The 24,352-nt window shown below is 42.2% G+C and overlaps 2 protein-coding genes across 9 annotated transcripts in view; one reads left to right on the top strand and one right to left on the bottom strand.

Annotated features, from left to right (window-relative positions):
* Positions 1-5,978, top strand: part of HTR4 (5-hydroxytryptamine receptor 4) — a 158,418-nt gene extending 152,440 nt beyond the window's left edge. For all 3 annotated transcript variants that reach the window (XM_053376554.1, XM_053376551.1, XM_053376553.1), the window contains one exon: positions 3,726-5,978. Coding sequence is in view for 2 of the 3 variants with exons in the window: in XM_053376551.1 (XP_053232526.1) it covers positions 3,726-3,813 (88 nt within the window). In the remaining variant the exon portion in view is untranslated. The remainder of the gene's footprint in view (positions 1-3,725) is intronic.
* Positions 5,979-16,608: 10,630 nt separating this feature from the next.
* FBXO38 (F-box protein 38) overlaps positions 16,609-24,352 on the bottom strand; it is a 38,593-nt gene continuing 30,849 nt past the window's right edge. For all 6 annotated transcript variants that reach the window (XM_053376544.1, XM_053376546.1, XM_053376545.1 and 3 more), the window contains 5 exons: positions 22,970-23,136; positions 22,314-22,459; positions 19,915-20,018; positions 18,371-18,484; positions 16,609-17,262 (listed from right to left, as the gene is read on the bottom strand). In XM_053376544.1, coding sequence (XP_053232519.1) covers positions 17,084-17,262; positions 18,371-18,484; positions 19,915-20,018; positions 22,314-22,459; positions 22,970-23,136 — 710 coding nt within the window. In that variant the 3' untranslated portion in view covers positions 16,609-17,083. The remainder of the gene's footprint in view (positions 17,263-18,370; positions 18,485-19,914; positions 20,019-22,313; positions 22,460-22,969; positions 23,137-24,352) is intronic.

Raw genomic sequence — 24,352 nt, 5'->3', positions numbered from 1 at the left:
AACTCTGTAGAGAGGTGGGCGGGCTGTGCACCATTAAGGGACTGCAGACTCACAGAATGTCCTCCATCTTATTGCTTTGATGGGAGTTAAGTGAGCACAAGAAATAACAGAAACCAGAAGTGGTAGTCGTCAGAGCTTGATCGTGTTGCTATTTCCCAGAGAGAGCTTTCTGTGATGATTCATGCTCAACAGGAGGTTGTGAGCTCTGAGAAATTCTCATAAAAACTTCTGTATTTGAAATCAGCTTCATGCTATAACTAATACTGCATCAAACTATCTGTGATGACACAAAGTGTGTGGAATTGACAGAAGTGTATTCTAATGCTTATGGGGTTTTGTTATGCTGCAGCAATTTAGAGCTATGGGAAGATTGTCTCATTTTTAAAATAAAGCAACTCCGGAAAGAACTATTTCTATTGTCGATTGCTGAAATGTCTCAAGACTGTAGAGTAACAGCCGTAATTCCATAGCTATTTCCGTTTCTGGGATAAAGTAAGGCAAGATAAACTACTAAGTAATCTCTGACCCTCGGAAAAGCAGATTTAATGACTGCATTAGGTAATGGAAAAAGAGTAGATGAATAAAAGACCACGCAAAATAGCGCTTTGAACCATCACGGTTTTGACTGTGTCCTGTATGTGATGCTAAAGTTACTGCTTCCTAAAATTCTGTCTTGGTACTACGTCTTAGAATTGTGAGCAAGACTTTAAAAAAAAGCTGAATTTAGCTAACTTTCCCTGTAATTATTGGCTCCTGGCTTTATTTTTAAATCTAAAAAATTGATTGTACTTGGTTTTAAAAAAATTACCTGACTCTATGTCCCATGGATCTGAGTACTCCTCCCGTCTAGTCTTCTCCCTCAACATCCTATTATCAATAATGCACCATTATGTCTGAATCCTGGGTTTCAATCTGAAGTCTGAGGTCAACTGTGGTCATGCATACAGGGATTTGCTTCCCTGTGCATGCACACAGGTTTTTAATTTTTGGGGTGGAGAGGCCCTATGCCTAAGACTGGGCTAGAGAAGAAACTGTGAGGGGAAGGTGTTGCAAAATGATTCTTCACGCTTCTCTTTTGTCCAGTTTTTAAAGCCCATGTGGCTAAATTATTTCTGACAATTTTTGAAAGGTGTTCTTAGACTCCTATGAGTCACATACTTCAGCAGGTCCACGCATTCCACAGTACACTGTGCAAAAAACACTAGTCTCAGGCTGCTCTGGTTCAGAAGGAGGGGGAGAGAGAGAGAGAGATTTATTAAAAGCAGTACATTTTTATTTCCTCTACTCTGTCACAACAAAGTAAGACTTAATATTAATTATGTCTGTTCTTCTGCTTCCTTTTTTTCTGCCAAAGGTTTACTAAAAGGTTTGGTAAACTTTCAGCAGCGGAAGAAGATGAGGAAATATATTTAATAAAGGTTTGCTTTCCCATAACAGAGCAGAGGAAGTCAAAGCGTACATTTTCTTTTCATAATAAATGTGTCTTTCTCTTCTCCAAAACCTTGTAGATCATAGAACTTGGGACTATAGCTAAAAAGAGAGCTCTCAGATAACTTGGCAGTGGAGGGTTGAGATTAGGTTAAAACATTCTGAAATTCAGTTTTTAAAAGATTAAAGCATGATTGAACCTGAGATCTTCTGCACACAAAGCATATGGGTAGTTCCCTTTTGTGATTCTTCCTGCTTGGATGGCTATCTCCAGAGGGTACTTGGGGTTGTTCGGCTCTATGCTGATTTCAATGTGGGGTTGCCACAGGGCTCAGTGCTGTTCAACATCTACATGAAGCCACTACAGGGCTTTGTTGTGCATTTTTTTACCCTTCTAATTGTATTGCTGTGTTTTTCGGCTTCTATTGTTTTTAACTTTGTTTTAATGTGAGTCACTTCAAGTTATTTAGTAAGAAAAGCACCATCAGCATCGGCATAAAAATAATTGTCAGCAGTATGTTGATGATACGTGGCTCTGTTTCTCCTTTACACCTGCAGGTGTGGCACTGGATATGCTAGGCCAGGCATAGGCAAACTTAGCCCTCTGGATGTTTTGAGACTACAATTCCCATCATCCCTGACCACTGGTTCTGTTAGCTAGGGATGATGGGAGTTGTAGTCCCAAAACATCTGGAGGACTGAGTTTCCCTATGCCTGTGCTAGGCCAATATTTGGCATCGGTAATGAACTGAATCTTTATCCCGATAAGACTGAGGTGCTGTTAGTGGGTGATTCCCTTGGATGGGGTTAGACTCCCTCTGAAGGAGCAGATGAGCCCTGTTCCTGGATGTACTGTACAAGTCTTAAAGTGCCTTGTGTTCACTAACTGATGTGCATATGATTGTGTCAAATCAGCTGCTTCCAGCAACTACTTCTACATATAAACCTTCCAGTGTGATCTACTGACTGGTCATAAAAAACAGAGGCTATTCTCAGGGCTTGCTTCCCACCTGTGCCCTAAAATGATAGAGAAACAGATGCTTCACAGCATGCAATAACAAACATAGTCATCCTAATCTCTCTGCTTTGTGTTCTTATGATGCAATTGTGAATTATGTTGTTTGCATTTGTAATTATAGAGCTGAACAGATGGTGGAAGGCTTATTTCAAGGCAACACATCTACTAAAATAGCCTAGTCTGGGCTCCTAAGCAATTGCTAACTGTAAGCCTGAATCATTAGAATTGGGGATTATTTACTTTCTCTTTTTCATATAACCAGGGGAAAGAGGGTTTAGCGAGATGGGAAGTGTGAAAAACAGTGGATGTTATTTAAAACTGCAGCAGCCAGGTGGAACTGATTTCTACAGTTGTATATTTGTACCTTAAGAAAATGTGAGCCAAGAAGATTATCGAGCCATAATATTTGACACCAACTTTTTTCTAGATTTCTTTTTTAAATTATACCTTGCACCTTCTGTCCCATAAGTTTCCCCAGGGCCCCAGTTCAAATTCGGAAGTGGGGTAGGAGACTATCTCGTTAAAACCTGGAGTATCCTTAGTTAAGTTTTTACCTACAGGTTAGCAGTAAGTACCCATATGCCTTTAAGCCATTCCCTCCCTCTCTTGTTTAACTGATAAGTGATGTATCTGTGTGGCTGGTGATTACCTGTCCTGTTTGGGTGCTTTTCTCTCCAACCACCCAAAAATAGAGGTTCAACACTGCACTACTTCCATCTTGGTTTGTGTACTGATAGCAGAAAGAGGTGTCTAGATTAAGCCTGATTGCTACCTCCTTCCCAATAGAAAATCAGCATGTTATGATGTGTTGGTGCAGTTGTAGAACTCTGGGCTCAGTTTGGAGCCTCTTCCCACAACAAATGGCCTTTGAGGTGATGTGTCCACAAGTTATCTATATAGGAGAGAGTGGAAGTTTGTGTTTGTACTAAATAGGATAAAGATTTTTGCTAATCTGTACAGCTAACTGCGTCTGATAATTGTGTATCCAAATGATGCAGGATAACTAGAAATACTTGGTTTTCCTTTTAGTCACTACATTTCAAATTAAAGTCATTCTCCATAGCCAAGTAGTTTAGTGTACATGTTCTTATGTCACAACCACATGATACATTTAAAACACTCTTATGTCGCTTTAACCAGTCATGGCTCTCCCCCCTCCCAAAAATATAACTTGTTAAGAGACACTCTGCTTAGGCATTTCAGAAAGGCTCTCCCCGCCCCTGGCATTCCTTGCACTTGTTCTAATGTGGTCTTTCCCTCCCTTCCTCCTTTTCTGTAGGTATACAGTCTTGTACAATGGGCAACCCCAGGAACATGACAAGCTTCCGATCCATAATGACCCAGAATCCCAAGAGTCCTGCTTCTGACTAAGGTCCCAGAATGTGATCTGCCATGCAGGACAGTTGCAAGATGATGGTGCACCAGGGACCTATTGCCAGATCAATGTTGTCTGCATTGCCATAGTGCTCTCCTGTACTGATTTGACATCAGCAGCAACAGCAGGGATGTGCTTACCAACCGGAAGGATTAGGCAGTCTGCAGAGAGGAGGAAGGAGGTCCTTTTTTTGTTGCTGCGGAGTGATGCCTGGAAAAGTCATAGTGCTTTGCATGTGATGTGCAAACAGTAAGCAACATGCTTGATGGTTCTTGCATTTGCTTCAACAGATGTGTCCGTACACATCTCTCTGTCTCTGTCTCTCTTTTGTATTGCTATGTGGCAACAATATGAATCTTCTCCCAGAATTTGACTTGAAGTGCTAATATCAAACCACACTTTTGCTTAACCAAAAAGAAACAAGGAACTGATACTATTTTTCTCAGCTGTTTTTAATTGTGAGCATTTACTCAAGAAATGTACTCCCCCAGCTGTGCAAGAAGAAAAGTGGCAGTCACGCTCTGCATGTTCCCCCACCCTAGTATGTCTCCTGGCCAAAATAAGTTGAGGAGCACGAATAGCCCAAAAAGAACTACGTTGTGGCCTAGGGATATGGAACTGATTGCGGTATGAAGTGCTGCAGCTCCCACCAAACTGATCTACTGTGCACAATGTGAAGATTAAACGATGAACAGTCGCAGATTCTATCACTAAGATGTCTCCATCTGCCCCCTCACACGTTGTCAATGAGATCTTCATCTGGACAAACTTTGGGCAGTGCTGCTACGAAGGAAGAATGGTCCAGGAGGCAGAACCGTTAAGAAAGGAATAACTCACCTGTAATAGTTCACTAAGTGCCATCTTGACGTGCGTGTACATTCGACCACCCTTTATAGCTGAAGAATGTGTTTGGAAAACTGATTGACTCATTTACTTGCCCCATTTTGCCAAAAGCTGGCTCTGTGGCTCAGGGACTGTGTGTGATGGACCAGTAGCTACTTGTGTGTCTTAGGTTTTGTCAGTATTTGCTGATGACCCCAGGCAGTAACAGGAGCAGAGCCCTCAGTTAGGGAGTAGGCAGGCACCCAGGTGGGAATCCAGGTACATGATGTAAGACAGGGAAGAAGACACTAGAGGCAGTTGCAGTGCCAACAGCTGCTGCTTACGTGAGAAGGGTGGGACAAGTAAATATGCCTTCTGGAATGGCCATCTTGGTAAGAGACGGGTTGTTCAGAATGATGAGGAAGTCCCAGGACTAAGGCTCTATTGAGCTAGGCAAAGATTCATTGGCTCCCTAGGCTGGGACAGCTGCCTGAGTGCTGTTTCAGCTGGTGGGACCTGTAATGCTGTTTATGTGGTACCCACAACTCCTTCAGTGGAAATGCTGCCTTGGTGGCAAGATGTTGGAGCCTGCTGGAGGTCCTGGTTTGAGACCCCTAGCACCTTTGCAGGGCTTTTTTCTTTTCTTTTCTAATGCTTTATTGGAACTTCAGATATTTTCCCTGTGCAACTGTCCCTCAAAAGGATGTCAGCCATGCTTATGTCAGCAGTTTCCTGCATGCAGATGTTACTGCCTTCCTTATCAGTGGTAGCTCCGCTTTTCTTTGCATGTTATGTTTATCAGCTTTGCTGTAGACCGAAGGACTCTGGGAGTTTGATTTTCACATCATGAGAAATGTGCAGATCCAAGCATGGATCTGTATTCTCCGTCAATGAAGATCTAACCTAAAGATGACAACCTTGCTCTGGAGAACAGGTATTTTGTTACATTGTGTAATTATGTACAGATATTTTTTTTAAGTGTATAGGAGAAAAACATTATTTATTATTATTTTAAGGGAATTTTTATTTTCCCATGGACGTCTTCTGAGTTTAGGAGCTAAAACATTTTCATTAGTGTTTTGTTTTTGTTTTTTTATTTAAAAAACAGTTTTATTTTTCTGTTGCCATGTGACAGCTATTCACTGTTTTAAAAGAAGAAGGAAAAGACAGCTTTTATAACAAAACAAATGCAATTCAAAGGACATTTCATTGGTCTACTCTTGTTGAGAGGATGAGTCTATGGCTTTTTACCCTGGTGTTGCTCTGCAGACTCTTGTTGCTTGTGCAGCTGGCCCCAAACTATGGGGACTTAGAGTGCTATTTTACTGTGCCCAGTCTCTGTAAAGCGTACTTCATTCTGCTGGGTAGGCTCTAACCAGCCTGTGCAACTAGCTTTACAGATTAGCGTAACCCAGCTGGGGGTGGGGAGAAATCCTTTGGATATTTTGCATGCTCGCTGTTGTGTGCTGCCATACCCAAAGGGAAGTGAGCAGGGGCATGAGCTTTATGAACCCCAGAGGAAACTAGACTGCACGATCTCACCAGTGTTGTAAAGGCAGAGGGGCTAAAATGGGCCACCCGTGTGGCCCTGTGTTGAGACTAAGTGATTCACTTCTTTCATACTTGTCCTGCTCCACAGAAACTAGAGAACCTGGAACAATGACATATCAGCTGCCAAATTTACATTTTAACCTTCCTCTTCACCACCCACAAGGCCAGCCCATGCTGTTTTGTTTTTGAGGGGAAGCTGCCACTACCACCACATTACACATCATACTTTGCCTGCCCCTCCACCTCTATGGGCAATTCTGGAAGTTAGCCTTTATTCTGCTGCCCTGCACCCTATGTCAGATGACAGCCAGCAGATTGCTTTCATCAGGAAATCCAGCCATCTTCACCTTTCATTGAAATATTCTTCCTCCTCCCAACCACATGGGAGCCACTTACTCACAAGAAGCTCCTGTGTGACTGGGTAATGTTGAAATGACCAAACCATGTGAAGAGGCAATACTTGCTTGCATCTTTCTCATGGAATGAGCACCATTCCAGGAGCAGGTATAGATTCCGGGAGAAAGACCTACCCAAGCAGCCCTGCTTGGAGATTACAGTGGTACCTCGGGTTAAATACTTGATTCATTCCGGAGGTCCGTGCTTAACCTGAAACTGTTCTTAACCTGAAGCACCACTTTAGCTAATGGGGCCTCCTGCTGCTGCCGCGCCGCCGGAGCACGATTTCTGTTCTCAACCTGAAGCAAAGTTCTTAACCTGAAGCACTATTTCTGGGTTAGCGGAGTATGTAACCTGAAGCATATGTAACCTGAAGCGTATGTAACCTGAGGTACCACTGTAATGCAGCTTTTACGTGGCTGCATGCAGTGCTTTTTCTGGGGGTACACATACCCCTAAACATTTTGTGAATCTAAGTTTGGCCTCATTGAGGGGCAGTATTTCAATATGAGCAGGAAAATGAGAGTACCCCTAAAGGTTTTTTTTAAGGAAAAAAAGCACTGGCTGGATGAATGTCTAAAAACTACCTATATGGTTTTTTAAAATGTATACTATCTCCAATAATCTGAAAACCAAATTTCATTAAAAATTGTGTGGGTCTGGGATTTGTGCCACTGAGAGCTCATATGTAAGCTTGGCTGAATTATATTATTGTGAACAAGTGCAGACTCCTTTATCTGACATATTTGGAGGACATGATTTCCTGTTGAATAAAACAGTGTTTTATTGACAAGTGTTGGTCATTCTTCAAAACTCTTCCCAGCTATAGCAACTGTTCAGCTATAGCAACTGTTTCTTCTCATGGTCCATTCTCTATAGGGCATAAACTGAAAAACAATGAATCCCAATGAAAAAGCAAATATGTTGGGTTCTTTGGTGATAAACTGAAATGCCAGCACTGATTTTTGCAGGAGTTTGTAACAATGCCTCCTAGATTTTATGTTCCTACATGTGATCTGTGACAAACACTCTAGCTCTTCACTTCATGGAAATAACAGGCACCTGTTAAGATACTGTACAGAAGCACTGACACTGCACCATTCTCAGTAAGCTCTGTTCATTTCTAAATCATGGTAAAAGGAAATCTAATAAATGCATTTCACAAACAGAAGACTGATGCATATAAAGCAGAAGATCTGAACAGGAGTGCAGAGGAGAGGTCAGACACTTCAATTAGAAGTTGATCAGCCCTGTCTAGAAGATGCAAAGCAATAAATGGATATGTGCTTCTCAAATGCCAGGGGTACAAGCTGATAGAGATTGCCTGGCTTATGTGAGAGGTTCAGCTAAGTGACTGCCACAGTTTTTGTGACCAGGCGGTCAGTCTAATGGTGTGCCATAAAGCAGAATCTTTATTTGAACTAGTATTTAGGAAGGAAAAGATGAGTAATATAATGCATGCTTTCAAAGCTATTCCTTTTGAAGGGGAATCATATACCTAAAACCTGGCACACTGTACAATTGTCAGAAGTCATGCATATAGAACACAGTTCCAGCAATGTCAACCATATGAAGTCCTGATGTGTGGGGATGTTGATTTTAAAGGTTCTCTGCAAATGCTTGCACTTACTCCACAATTGGAGGTGTTGCTGCCTAACCAACCCCCTACTGTTTGTGCCTTAGATCGTGGTGGTGATGGTTAGCTTGTCTTTAGGATCTGGTATTTAGCCTTATACTTTGTTGAAATAGAAGGGTTCCATTTCTCTCTCAATATTAATGGTTGATCATTTAGCATGAACTTGTGTGGGGGTTGTTTTTTGTAAGCTATCAAAGCTAGAACCATCCTGTGGTAATACATTGCATGAGTTAATTAAGCAATGTACAAAGAGCTTTTATCAACCTGGAGCTCCTTGCCAACTAATTTCATTGAGAGAGCTAAAATGTGTAGTCTTAAGAGAAAGCCCATTCAGTCTATCCACTTCCCATCACTATTGATGATTGTTTTCTTCCTTTTAGCTGTCTTATTCTAAACTGAAAGTACCAACCTCTTTGGCTCTTCTTCATAAGGGTGGTGTCCTCACTGGTGGTAAGTCTAGTCATGGTTTTTTGCATTTTTCCAGTTACAGTTTGTATGCTAGAAGATCATACAAATACATGATCCAGCAAAGGAGAGACAGATACAGACACAAAACCAATATGTAAGTTTCTCTAGAGCTAGGACAAAATGTCACTTAAGTTTGGAATACTGTGGACCCTGAGAAACAGGATTGCCAAGAGAGGTTCTTGTAGTTAATGTAGAATGAAACATTACACCTGGTGCTTATTATTATTTATTTCTTTGAATTACCACTTGCTTACTGCAGAGTAGACTCTAGTTATAATGCATGAATGAGCCCAAGGCTATTGATAAAAAGTCTGATCAGGCAAAAGCTTTTCATGTGTCCTCCCTCACCCAAATGGAACTGCTTAACTGTAAGGGTGATCAAGGGATAGCACTATGTGTTTTTTTATGTACTAGACACAATAAGCATATTTTTTAATGCTGCAAGCACAATCCATAAAACAGAACTGTGACAGCAGTCAGGCTTTGGAAAAATTTAGCAGATGCATGGCATTTGTTCAACATAATTACAATAGAGATAGCAGAAAGCCAAAGATGGCTACAGAATCTTCTAGTGCTTGTAAATAGTCATTCTGTAGGAATCTGTGAAAGTGTTTTGATCTGTCAACTTCGCTTAATATTTAGATGAGTCTTTAGCTCATTGACTGTTCCCTTCCTCAACTGATAATTTCCAGGCAGAGTTTAGGAAGATCACACATTTGTCTTCTTAATCCTTAAAAGGACTATTTTTAGTTTCTCCGCTGCAAACCAGAAGAATTACAGGAAGACCGACCAGCCTGAAGGTGGAATACTGGTCATGTTAGCCCCATTAGGGGCATAGATCTGAGTCTCGCACATGTAGCTCAGGGCTCAGACAACTGCCAGACAGGTGGCAGCTGTGAAGGACACACGGCCGCAAGCTGTGGCATGCTAGGAAGTGCCAAATATGCACCCAACCACACTTTTTATTTAATGGTAAAAACGTACTGTGAGTGTGATGAGACGGGCAGTAAGTACATCCACTTTGGCTCCACAGTCCCAAAGGTAGTACCTAGGAGGACTGTGGAGCATATAGCAGGTAGACCTCTTGCTATTTGAGTGTCTTCCTTCGTCCCACATCCCTAAAGTTGCCATTTTAGTAGCTGCGCTCACTTCCTCTCATTTTCAGAAAATATTTAAAATAGTGATGGGCTTCTGCATACTTGCTGCTGGCAGGCACCTTCCCTTGCTGCTCACCTGCTCCAGCTAGCAGACCAGCCACCCACTACCCAAGGTAGTGATGGGAGTGGTGAGATGGCAGGTGGTGGCACTGGCATTTGGGTGAAGATCAACCCCACAACCCTCCTCAAAAGGTAAGAAAGGAAAGAGAAATGGGATGATGATGGCCATTAGAAGATGGGCAGTAACAACCAGGAAAAGAACAGCTGTAGCAGCATCCACTAAAAGTAAAAGTTATTGGGGGGGTCTACCAGAAGTGCCAAAGTGGTAGTGCCCCCCCCCGGTATTTAATCAAGGGCCTCCTAAAACCTGGCACTGCCTCTGAGACCAAATAATGCAACTTTCATTTTTGTTCATTTTGCTTTCCAGGCACATAGTAAACAAGTTTCATGTCTGGCCTCTGTGACCCAGGAAGTTGTGGCTCCAATCTTGCTACAGAATGAAAGAAGGGAAGGCACCAGCACAGAACAAAGACCTCAAAAGGTACAGTGCAAACAATGGAAAGGCCCAACATGTCCATAGGGCAACTGAGCGTGTTAGAACAATTCTGTGGACGCTGGGTTAAGAGTCTTCTCAGATCACCTTTGAAGTCTGCTGTATTTCAAATCTTCATGTTCTTAGTTTGTTATCCCTCACTTCCAGTAGCATGAGCCTAACAATATTATGCATACAGAGTCAGGAATCTAGGAAGCTGCATTGCACCAGATATTTGTTTTTCTAGCCCAGTACAGTAATACCTCCGCAACCGTCTACTTCGTCTAGCGTCCATTCCGGTGAACGTCCGCAGCAAACCTGGAAGTACTGGAACGGGTTACTTCCGGGTTTGCTGCTCGTGCATGCGCAGAAGTGCAAACTGCTCCCCGCACATGTGCAGACATGGCGCTTTGCCCTGCATCCTTTTCGGCTAGCGGCCAGGGCTCCAGAACAGATCCCGGCCACAAAACAAGGTACGACTGTACTGCCTGCTCTTAACTGGTAGCAGTTTTCTGGGGGCTTAGACAGGGGTCATTCCCATCACTTGCTATCTGATTTTTAAATTTGTATTGTGAGGGCCTGTCTAAATAAGGCAGTTTTCAGAAGATGTCTAAAGGAAGTCAGCGAGTATTCCTGCTGAACCTCTACTGGTAGGTATTTCCATAGAACAGGGCCTGGCATACCAAAGGCTCAGCCCCCAGTGAAGTCCAGCCATATGACAGGTGACCACCAGAAGTTTCCCATCAGCAGATATCAGGGCTTGTTCACACTTCTGCTTATCCCATGCATAGAAAGCATTGGTCCGAGAGGTTTTTCATTTGCCCCGTGCTTTCTAGACATGGTTGAGCTCTAAGTGATAAAAGTGAAGCATAAGGAGTCAGGTGGAACTTTAAGGAGCTTTGGCCCTGAGACTCTTAATACTGGTCACCTGCCCTGCAACATCAAACAGCCCCATGCTTCTCTTTGAACCACAAGAACCAGCTTGGGGACATTCAAAGAGCAGTATAGGGCTGTTTGCAAAAGGGCTTTTAAACAGCCCAGCGCTTTGAAGTCCCAGGGGTTTCAAAGCACAGCAGATCTGTCAGATTTGGTCCTCCAGGGCTGGGGAGATAAGGATCTAGAAAAAGTTTCCCCTCCGCTGAGAAAGTCCATTTATATAACACAGCCAACACTACCATCAGATGTACTGTGATGGGTAGTAGATTTTGGGTGGCATTGAATGGAGACAAGATGTCAATTACTGAATGTACTGAAAATCTTTTGTAGTGTGGGAGGAGGACATTGCAAAGGAAAGGGTTTGTTTGCTCCTTCTACCCACCCTCTTTGGTTCCAGGAAGCTGGGGCCACCCCTTTGAACACTGGGCCTGCCATGTGAAGAGCTGCCATGTGAAGTTGGAAGGAAACTGAGCTGAGAGCATATGAATGGGAGGGATGCCTAATGGCACACAATCTCCTCCCAGGCCAATTCCCTCTCCCTCTGTAAAGCCATAATCTGCTGTGCGTGTTCCTGCTACAGCTAAATGGACCATTGGAAGGCAAACAGACGGAAAGATGCACCTCTGAGGCCAGTTCATAAATCCTTGCTGTCTGCCTTTCAGTCACTCCGCATTTGAGAGTTTAGAGTTAGAGGTTTCACAATCAATCAGTGGTGGAAAAGACTGGCTGATAACACCACAGCTCTGCCAGCCTTGCTGTGATTTTCCTAATAACGGTTTCTGGAGAGATGGGGAATTTTAGGTTGTACTTTTCCCCAAATGCAGGATTTATCTTACCTGCCCACTCAGCTCTCTGATGATACATCTCCTACCAGTGACGTGGTTCTGCTGCGCTTACCCATGAACATTATTTGGTAGATAACAGATTTGATGCAATAACTACAGCACACTGTTCAGGAAGTATAATACAAGACACCAAAGCATGTTTACTAACCAAGCTTTCAGCTGCAAAGCATGAAACTGAAAATATAATCTCTCTCCACCTAAGCTCTGAGAGCCATGAGTGTGACAGAGAACCAAAGCAAAATCAAATTTAATACTTCAGCACGGGCTTCCTTGCCTACTTATTTTCACTCCATGAATGCTTGGCAGTTAGGGTTTTTACATGAATTCACAGGAGTTACTCCCATTAATGGACCCAGCAAATAAATAGTGTATAGGTTCCAACAATCATCTTTCAGGCACACACACACAAAAAACGCCCCAAACCTACTAGTAAGCATTTGAAAGAACCTAGACATATATGTATGTACACGCTACATTCTTACTAAAGGTATTAGTCCTAACCCTATTTACCTAGTAATAAGGTCCACTGAATTCAATAGGACTTACTTCTGAGCAAATTGGTCAGGATTACAGCATTACAGGCAAGCATCTTTGACAAAATAAAAATAAAGTGTTTTTCTAGTACGGCTCCAGGAAAAAAATGTGATCCTGTAGCTAACTTTAGTATTCTGTGATTTTTGTTCAGTTTTATATATTTTAAAACCGAAAAGCCAATGCAGGTAAGTGATTTAAGTTTTGTAATGCAGCTACATCTAGGGGTGGAACAGGGCAATGCACTGACAGCTGGATTTTTTTATAATTTATTTTGTCTGGATACCAAGACGAGTTTCTGGCTACTTTTGAGACTTCTTATGCAACTGGACAAAAATATGAAACCCTTTATGTTTATTCTTGGAGATCCATTAGTTTTAATAAAGTTATGTACCAGGGAGAGATCTGTAATAATAAAACTTTCAATCACGTCAGGAATGTTTTGCAGATATCCCTGTTGTAGTTGGAATGCAAGATTCTGCCCTCTCGCAACATATTTATGAAGAGTTTTAAACAAACAGAAGATTAAAGGGTAAATCAAGCAGACTGCATTCTTAGTTTACTGAGGCTTGAATTCCATTCACAGTTTGAAAGGGAATAGATTATGCAGGCAGATAACCCTCGGAACTGTTCAAGTTAGTTACCTCTAATGCTCATATATGATCTTCTTCAGCTATTGGGGGTTATATTTAGAAGCTATACTCCCAAAATAGGGATGGACATCATCAAAGCTTGATATCAAACTTATTTGCAGATGTTTTCTAATTTATATCTCACTCCTTGATCTCAGAAATGTGGGTTTTTGTGTGTGTTTTTGCCAGTTCCACTAAAAATACAATCTTCACATATTGTATGTATTATTATAGGTATACTATTATAAGCATAGCATACACGTGCACAGTCCAGGTTTCCAAAAGTAACCAGCGCATAAAAAGATAGTGTTATATGCATTGTGGTATACATAAAAATACTTACACATTAATACTGTTGCATGCCACCCCCCACTCTCCCGAGTGGTGCAAAATTGCTGGGGTTCCAGCACTTTTCCAGGGTTTGCGTTTCCTTTGGAACGAGGTACAGCAGAGAATGTGGTATCTTTGTAGACAGCTCAGTTAGCAAAGCACACAACTCTTAATGTCTGGGTCATGATTCCTGCATTGCAGGTTGTTGGACTAGAAATAGGTGACCCTCAAGGTCCCTTCCAACTATGCAGTTCTATTATTCTATTTACACATATATACCATCTGAGCCTACAAGTGAGGGGATCACAGCAACAACACCCCAATAGGGTCTCGCTTCTCCCATAGCTCCAGCCTTGAATTCAAACAGAAATCAAGCATCACTTTGTCGCTCTGCTTTCCCAGCCAGCTGCTTCTAGCTCACATCACTCAACTCTGGCCTTTGTCTTTCTATCTACCAGTGAGCTAAGGAGCCTGAGAATCAACATGGCTTCTTAAAATGTAAGTTCTCTCTCACGAACCTTTTTGAGTTCTTAAGTGTGTCAATAGGTATGTCAATAGGCATAATCTGGTAGACCTGGGAAGCATTGCATTTGAAGAGATAAAAAGGTAGAAGGACAGTACCTAATAAATCTGTATCTGTTTATTGCTGTGCAGATAAACATGAAATTCCTGTGAAGATTGGAGAGACATCAGTCTAAATATAACTGTAAATGTGTACCAAGTGTTCAGGTAAGCATCTTTTTAGTCTCTCTCAGTATGGTCAGACAGTGTGTCCATCCACTGCAATCAGTGGTTAAGAGTGTAGATTTCTATCCCTTAATTTTTGTCAGCTTGTAGTCAGTTCAGCCTATCAAAGCCGGAGGTGAGAGCTACCACATCCCCAGAATCTACCCTCTTTGGCAGAAATGTTAAGACTCTGAATTCTAAGTTAATTTTAGCCCTCAGCCCAGAATTGAGAAACCATCAAGCAGTTGCACACCAAATGATTATCTGAATAGACACATCCTCACCATGTCCTTTGCATGTTGTCTCATCAACACCCAGTGGGTCTGGAAAACTAATTGCTGTTGTATAGCCTCACAGTGTCTGGAACATATTTTGGCTTTAAGAGTTGATTTCCACTGAACTTGTAAATATAGGTTGATCTAGTTCTTTATTCCTCAACACAATGTCAGCCCAACAGGACTGTACAGTAAGGAAATCTGCTGGCTTTAGGAGTGACTAAACAAATTCCATCAAAAATGTGCAAAGCTGTTTCATGTGTGCTGAGGGATGCAGGTCCACGAATCTTGCGAACTGGGTGATTTAATCTGCCAGTAGATGTGTAGCAGAATATATGCAGATTAAAGATCCTCAACAGTTAGGAACTAATAGAATTGATTCACTCTAATTGATCCACTTTCTCAGCTCATTTGAATTAATGCAACTCTTGATTCAAAGCTCCCGCACTAGTTGCGTTGGGGTGGGGGGAGTCCTCAGGAGAGTAGAGACCAAAAGTCAGTAGCTATTCAAGTTCTAAATCTTTAGAACTTGATGATTACTTTCAAAGCCTTAAACAGAACTGTCTTCACCTATATGTTCAGCTCTATACTGGAGGACCCAGTGAGATGCCCAGCAGGAAAATCTATTTGGATGCAAGCCATCTTTGTGATGGCTCCTTCCTGATGGAATTCTATCCTGGCAGTTAGGCAAACACTCTCTATGATTTTCTTTAAATAAGCTTTGAAAATATCCTTTCATAATGGTTCCTGAAGTTCAAATTGGTATTGCAGGCAATGGGAGCCATTCTCCAAGGCCAATTTTATTGTTTAAATGTAATGAGGTTAATATTGTTGCATTAACTCTTTTAATTACTTAATTTTATGGACTGCATCCCACTTCGTCTCTCCATCCAGCTCTACTATTTCCCATTGGATGCAACCCCTCTTTCTATTTGCTGGTGTGATCTCTGCTGCTAGGAGCTAGTGCAAAGCCTTAAACTGAGGGAGGGAGTTGGGGCAATATGACTGCTGCCCAATTGTCCTGCCCCACACCTTCTGCTGTGGTTGCCATAAGCAGCAGGGCTGAAGGTGTGGCTCTGCAAAGCCCTATTAGGAAGTTGTAATTTGAGAATGGGTGCTTCTCATTCTCAAAATTGCAGTGGGGTGAAGGTCTTCTAAATATGAATGCATGCACCAAGAAAATAAAATCCATGGAAGTGGGAGATTTTCAGGGTGCTGAATTCTGTGCCTCCGAAGAACACACAACCTTGATTGTACGGCCTTTCCTCTTGCATTTCATATCCATTCACTCAGACACATTAATTAATGCACAAAACACAGCTTTCAGCAAAATGCAGGGAGATAAGCTCTCTAGAGATGCACGAAACAGAAGAAATAAGATTAGATTCCAGCCATTTGCTGAACAGGAAATGTGTTCATATCCAATTACTACTAAACGGCTGGATCTTTTACTTCAACCTTGATTATATAACCTTCCTGTGTCAATAAATAACTCCACATAACTGCCAATCTTATTTATGCAAATATCCAGAATGCTCGCATAATTTGGTATCTCGAGGCTACTGAGACAAAAGATGATGCACTGCTCTATAATTTCCATCTTCAGGGTTTACGATATTCTGAGTTTTTTATTCACAGAATAGCATATCAACAATGGGATTGGAAGGTGAGTTCCCTCTCTTTTCTTGCCATTCTATACAATAAAAACCTAGCCAATATTTTTTTTATCAAGTGTATTTGCATCTTTTTAGAAAGGCAGTGTACCTAGAGGAGGAAACTGCAACAGAAACCATTTTTTAATGCATTGCTTTATCTTGCACTCTGGCCCACAAACTTTCTGAAATAAGATAAAGTTCTCAGTTTGTGTGTCTGCGCTTAATCTGACTGTTTTCTATAGGCCCACTTAGCGCCTCTGATTTAGTTCCCAGTGAAAAATGCATGCGACTCAAAGACTGTTCAACAGATTTACTCAGAATGGATTCTTAAGGATACTCAAGAGGGAAAAAAGGCACAGATTAAAAGAATCCTGTGACTCCCAAACGTAGCATATGGAAAGTTGCCCATGGCAAACCAAAAATACTGCTATGAATAAAATGAGCTAAAAAAAATTCAAACTTTTCTCCCTTGCCATAATTAGTTGCCTTCATTAAAATGGAACTTTAAATTACATTTCTTAATATAAACATATGAAATAAAGTCAACTTCAGGATTTTTTTTTTCTACATAGAGTCCTCAGTGTACAATGCAACTTCTCATTATACATTTGCTACAAACTCTGTCCCAGTAGGCATTGGGGCAATTGTGAAGCACACAAGTTCCAAGACCTCTCAGTGCACTAAGGTAAGTGGAAGGAATCCACTTGCTTTCTTTGCCGGCGACGCCAGTCAAAAGGAAGGAAGGGCTAGAAGGCTGCAGCCTGATCCCGTCAGATGTAATCATCCTCTACGGGCTCCCCATTGACATCACAGTAATGGATGAAAATGGCTACCACCCTCTGGAAGACACCTTTCTTCATTTGACGGTGCTCAGAGATCTCTTCGCCTATGGTTTCCATGCAGATGTCAGCTGATAGCTGTCCTTTCCTTCGGGGAGCATAAATAGTAGCTAAAAATAGAGAGAAAAAGAAAATAGAAGCAAAAGGAATTAACCATGGAATTTATACTCACTTTTAAAAAGCAAGGAGTATTTTCTCAGGCATAAGCATCAAACATTCAAACTGAAGTGTAAGCAATACAAAGAAATGGAAAAAAATATATGGCTATTCCATTTATCCTAATAGTGCACAGGGGTCACCAACCTTTTGGAGAAAACTGGAAAAAGCATTGTGGACACCAGAGCCTCTTCTGCTGGGTACAACAGAGTGCTTCTTTCAAGCCAAGTTTTGGTGGGGAAGGGGAGAGAGGGAACCTTGCTGCCATGAACACCATGCTGGTGACCCTGGTCCACAACATCGACTTTCCCCTCATTTGAAGCAACTGCTGTCAGCAGGGCATGTGTGACTGTCCTCTCTTTTCACCCAAGCACATCCTGCAACACTTTTTAACCTGCTTTCTCTCATGACTGAGCTTCATTGCTTTAGTGTTGTTTGCCACAGAACTGGAGAACAATAGAACTAGAAAGCATCTCGAGGTCGTCTAACCTCATCAGTCCTCCTTGCATGTTTTCTGCCTAGCTGGAATGTGTCCTTGAGCTCTAATTGACTCTTGCTTGCATGGATGGAGGACAGGGAACGGTATGTATAAAACGAGTCTACTGTACAATGATAAGATTTACATTAACTATTCCTTCGACTTTGGCCCCACCCACCACTGGTATGTGGCCCATGGAAGGTTGCCTAGAAATATGGCCCTCCATATGAAAAAGGTTCCCCACCCTTGCCATATATAACCTTACCTTACTCAGCAGTTAGGAAATATCCTTCTAAATAAAATTGTCTTCACCTGATGCTGACAACTTGCCTTTCATACCTTTGTGCATTCCAGAGTCTGCCCTGAGCCCTAGCAGAATGTAACTGCTGACTTGCTGGAATACAGAGCAAAGCTTCACTCCCAGATCTGAATGAATAAGGAGGAACTCAAGGCCTTCTCTCAGAAAGCCACTAATTTCAATGAAGCTTTACTGAATGTCAAAGGTGGGCACTGCTTTGGGTATGTTTTGAGCAGATGGGCAGCACAAATGTTCTACATCAGTAAAGATATTTGCATTCACTTACTTTTTTCATCATCCTCAAAGTCATATCTGGCATAGCCATTAGGCTCAGCTGTTCTGAGTGACCTCAACCAGGGGAAATCCGTTATCATAGAGTACGGGGCACCATCCACAACACCTATGGCAAAGGCAATTGGAAAGAGAATAAGGAAATTTTCATGCTGCTTCGTCAGCTGTAATCCCCTCTGTTCAACCTACAACTGCCTTTGAGGCCAGTCTATGGAAAAATGTGTGTGCATGTATTTGTTCAGTGGTAAGATGTGTGCATTGAGGTGGATAGACTGAGTGCACGCACTGGGCCTGCCACCTCTATACACACCTGACCATCACACATGAGATGATGTAGAAACTGAGGGGTATAACCTGCTCAAAAGGAATAGATTAAACAGGGAGGAGGAGGAGCATTATATGTAAAGGATGTGTCCACTTGTGAAGAAATCCATTGGAGCATGGAAGGCAGATTGAGAGCATATGAGGTAAAAATGGTAGGAGAGAGAACAGTGACCTTACTGCTACAGACACCCAAGAACTTGGATGGTGCCTTCCTAGAGCAGATTACCAAACATTCAAAAAGGAGACATACAATAGCCAAAATGGAAAATAAAGGTAAAGGTAAAGGTACCCCTGCCCGTTTGGGCCAGTCTTGCCAGACTCTAGGGTTGTGCGCTCATCTCACTCTATAGGCCGGGAGCCAGCGCTGTCCGAAGACACTTCCGGGTCACGTGGCCAGCGTGACAAAGCTGCATCTGGCGAGCCAGCGCAGCACACGGAACGCCGTTTACCTTCCCGCTGGTAACCGGTCCCTATTTATCTACTTGCACCCGGAGATGCTTTCGAACTGCTAGGTTGGCAGGCGCTGGGACCGAACGACGGGAGCGCACCCCGCTGCAGGGATTTGAACTGCCGACCATGCGATCGGCAAGTCCTAGGCGCTGAGGTTTTACCCACAGCGCCACCTGCGTCCCTAAAATGGAAAATAAGCAGTAGCAATTATAAGCTTTAAAACAATTGCTTATCTGGTGTATTTTTTACTTGTTCATGCAACAAATACAATGCTATCCTACTTTGTGGGGTTTTCATGCTAAAGAGTGCACAGAATTTTTGCTGTTCTGCCAATTTAGGTACTTGATTCACAGCACTGACTGAGCTGATTTTGCATCCTACTTGAGTGTAATGCAGGTTTGGATAAAGTTACTCAATCCATCTTATGTATGAGTCTGAGTGACAGGTGCATTGTTACATATCTTTAGGTGCCAGGCAAAAGCATTCCTCTTCTTCAAGGCCTTTGGCTAATTTAACAATCTATGGCCTTTTAAGTTGCATCGGGGGATGTCATAGTTTTTGTTCGTTATGATGTAATGTATTTTGTGTTTTTATATTGTAAACTGCCCTATGATCCTTGCATGAAGGGTGGAATAGAAATTTTAAAATAATAAATAAATATAGTCATGGCATGGAAGACTTCAACTACCCTGATATCTGTTGGAACTCAAACAAGTATTTTCTTGAGAAACAGAATATACTGGTAAATGTCTCCATAATGCTCACCTTCTAACGTGTACATGTCTCTCCCCCAGGGGTACTTTGTATATTTTTTCAGGTCATCTTCTGTTCGCGTAGCTTCAGGGAAGAACTCATATTTAATAAGTTCTCTAGAGGGGGAAAACAAGTACAACAAATATGAGTAAGCATGGAATTTTATCTGAGAAATATGGAATATCTGAACCATGGAATTCTGTCTGAGAAAGAGACGTTATAATCCAGTTTTGTTTTTAACCACTTGGCTGGTCACCATAGGTGACCAGGAATTTCACAGTCGGGGGGGGGGGTACCAAAAAAGAGATTAACTCCGCCTCTGGCAGCCCACTGCATTTCTATGCTGTGTGTGGAGGAGGGTACTTTGCATCCTCCCCGCCTATAAATCTGGGATCTGTTAGGCCCAAGGAACCACTGGATTCTGAGAGCCCCGCAGCAGTAATAGTCAACCAAGACAGATGACAACAGTGGAAAAGTCTAGGCTCAGTGTAACTTCTTTGGAAGTCTAATTGCCTGTTGACATCAAAGAGACTTATTTTCTTGATGCAGAGAGTGACTACCCTAATGTTATTTGTTGGTAACAGGGACACTTTGGTAAGAGGCGGAGAAACATCTGTGACATGGTGAATAACGAAGTCTTTACAACCTTGGAGATGGTGGAATGTGCTTACAAAGGCATAAGAAGATGAAGAGACATTGGTGACACTTTACAGCAGAAGAACTGTGGGGCACCCATAAAAGACTGGATAATCTACAAATCCACTTGCTGACGCCATACCCAAAATGACATAAATGGTGAAAAAAGTTGACCCAATCTCTATTCAGACTCACTTCCAGAAAGCCTTACATTTCACCCCATTTCATTTATTTGTTTTTATTTCCTAGTTTTATTCCCTGCTTCCTGTCTTGCCTCCTTTTTGCTGTTCCAGTTCACAAAAAGGATCTTTTATTCACCCTCTCCTCCCCTGCACCCTCAGCACTGCATTGTTGGTTATGGACTTTACTCTGCAACACGGAATTTTTCAATGATCAGGAAACTTAGAAGGGTTTTGAAAAAACAAACACATCAATCTGAGCTGCAAGGAGTTATAGGCTTAGGATGCCTTTCGAATTGCTTTGACTGATTGCTTTGTCAATGCCATTATTATGCTGGTTCTTATTAAGTTCCTATCTCTGATTCTCATACTGCCTGAATTCATGTTTTGTTATTTCTGTACTGCAGACCTGCAATGTTAATTCCCTACTGTTCCCGTGTTGAGCATTTTGGATCAATAAACCATTTAATTTGCTTCTGCTACAATCTTGAGCCTCTGGTCCTTCTCGCTAGTTACACTTTACTCACTGGGGTGCAAGCGGGAACACAGATTAATACTGCCCTGTGGAAAAACCAAGCAGGATGCTGGTGTAAGCACTTCATCTCCCGCTGGCCCCAGAAAGTGACGCTCCCTCCTGAATATCCCAGCACAGAAAGCAAGAGAGCTGGTAGCAGAGGACAGAGCGTGCCTTCCTTCTGCTGCCAGTATTCTGTATTTCTTTGCTAGACACTCAGCAGACAAACCTCCTGCACACCTAGCAAAGAAATATAGTAAGCCAGTGGCAAATGGAAAAGCCATTCTCTAACTCCTCTGCTTGGTTCCTATGCTAGATGAGCAGGACACCCCCACCACATGTCCAGCATAGAAACACAGGGAGATGGAGGAGAAGGGACAAAGCAATATGTGCTTTGTCATTAGCATGCTTGGTTTCTACGTGTTGGGTATGCAGTAGGTGAAGCTCTTTTCTGTGTGATGGAGATAGAACCCAAATGGGCCTGTGGAGGAAGGAGGAATCACTCATTTCTAGCCTTCATAGCCTTCAGAATGTTTCCCATGCCTGCTTTTCACTCATAAGAGAGGCAGACAAAGGAGCGATGGCGTGTTCTGTACATCCAAACGCAGGCCCTCCTAAGAGTAAAAAACAGGCTAGTACCTGGGGGGGGGTGGAGTAACTTACAAGGCTGTGATAATATAATGAGGACAACAGTTATTGGACTTGAACCTACTCTCATTCCACTGGCTCATAAGGAAGACCCCTTATAGATATGAGGATTAGACAGAATAAAACTTAAGATGAATCACTACATTCACACAAGAAAAATACAACGAATATGCCGATGTTTCAAAACACCATCAGCTTTTAAACGATTCCGAAAAGGATTGATGTCTACATCACACTAAGCTGGGGAGGGGAACCTACAGTTCTTGCTTGAATAAAACTCCCATAAATCTCTGGCTGTTGGTTATGTTGGCTGGGGCTGGTGGAAATTGGAATCCAACAACATCCTTGGGGTGGTGGGGGGAGAGAAGCATAGGACCTTTCTGACTCACAGATATATATTTATCCATTACAGTTCTATTCAGAGAGAGACTTACTGATTAATGTTTGCTATTGTGTCCATCCAGCTGCGAATGCGCACTTTGTTACGAACATTTGGAGGGTTACTAAATTCATGAATTACACAGATGTGGTATGGGTAGGGACCACTAAATATCTTCTGTTCTAGAGTCAGTGTGTCAACCTGTGGAAAAAAAGGTACAACATGGAATATAACCAAAATAAAAGAACAAAGTACAGTGACATAATCTACAAGCTGTGTCCTATCATCACTCCAAGTTTCCTGATAAAATATGCCATACTTCTCTTTTGAGAAAGCTGCAAGGAACAAAATAGCATGCATATGATGAAGAGATTCTGTACATGTTTTCCAACGAAGCTCTGCCAACACTTACAAAAACCAGACTTACCAGGGCACCTGATTTTCATTTATCCCCAATACTTCTGCACCTTATCCCATTTGGTTCTGAAGTTCTCAGGAGCAGCTTTATTGGGGTGCCATTGGAAGCTTATCAGAGTAGTGAGGATTAAGAAAAACTTGATGCAGAATTGTTTTCTGATAATGCAGCACCACTGCATACAACCCACTTAGACATGCAAATTTCTCATTTGAAAAAAATGGGGGGGGGGATGGACAAGACTCAGATGTTGAGGAATACAAACAGATTTGAGTAAATGAAATCCATCTGAATACCTGCTGCATTGGACGAAGGTAAATGATCCGGTTTCTCTCTGGTGGTATCCGCAGTATCTGATCCAGTACCTGATCCATATTTAATTTCTTGCACTGAGCATAGTCAAATCGATTGACAATCGGTGCGTTCTCTACCTTCAAGTGCTTAAGTACGCGGCATCTGGTGGCTACATATTCCAGGACAAGAAAATTGTGAAGACCGTAAGATAATGTATGTAGGTATTTAGGTTTAGGGTATGGCCTATGGCCACAGACAACCTACCACATTACAAATGTTGGAAAGGCTGTGTTGTCTTATTGCCAATTTGTATGCATTTAGGAACAATAAAATCTTAATTTGCACTTATTTGCTCTCCTAGGGTAAAATTAGGAAATGAAAACTAAAAGCATAAAAAGTGAGAAGTATGACTATGTCCATGCCTTATGTCTTCACTGCTGTCTTATCTTTTTCACCTCCCTGTTCTATCATTATGCAGAAAAATTCTGATAGCCCAGAAAAAAGGAAAAGAAAGAACACCCTTTAGCCCATTAAGTTGGGAAATGAAGCTGCTAGGAATCTAGAAGCACTGACAACTCCTCCTATGCCAAAATTATAACCCTATCTGGAATGTGAAAGCTTAACAGCAGTCATTACTCAAGCATTTATTTTCTTTTTTAAAAATTACATTTATTAAAAATATCAGAGACGCTTACAACAATCATACACAAAACCATACACTAAAAACCCTATCAAAAAGTAAAAATCAGAAATCAGCTCACTATTGTGGAAAGATGTATTCTTAATTGCCTGCATAAGCCTGGTGGAATAGAAAGGTTTTCAGCAGGCATTTATAAGTTGGCACAGAAGGCACCTGCTGAATCTCTGTTGGTAGAGGATGCCACAATACCAGGCCAATGACACTACAGGCAGAGTTTCTTCTTGTTGTCAAATGAGCGTCACCAAATGGGGGAATGATCAACAAGGCTCCTGCTGATGATTTCAGTGACTGAGCTAAGATATAATGGTTCAGGTGATCCATGAGGTAGCATTGACCAGAGTTGTTCCGGGCTTTGTAAATTAATAAAGGTAAAGATACCCCTGCCCATACGGGCCAGTCTTGACAGACTCTAGGGTTGTGTGCCCATCTCACTCAATAGGCCGGGGGCCAGCGCTGTCCGGAGACACTTCCGGGTCACGTGGCCAGCGTGACATCGCTGCTCTGGCAAACCAGAGCCGCACACGGAAACGCCGTTTACCTTCCCGCTAGTAAGCGGTCCCTATTTATCTACTTGCACCCGGGGGTGCTTTCGAACTGCTAGGTTGGCAGGCGCTGGGACCGAGCAACGGGAGCGCACCCCGCCGCGGGGATTCCAACCGCTGACCTTTCGATCGGCAAGCCCTAG

This window comes from Podarcis raffonei, chromosome 2, assembly GCF_027172205.1.
Source record: "Podarcis raffonei isolate rPodRaf1 chromosome 2, rPodRaf1.pri, whole genome shotgun sequence".
NCBI classification, from domain to species: domain Eukaryota; kingdom Metazoa; phylum Chordata; class Lepidosauria; order Squamata; family Lacertidae; genus Podarcis; species Podarcis raffonei.
The sequence above is the reverse complement of the archived record's forward strand: the minus strand, read 5'-3'. Positions and strand labels throughout refer to the sequence as shown.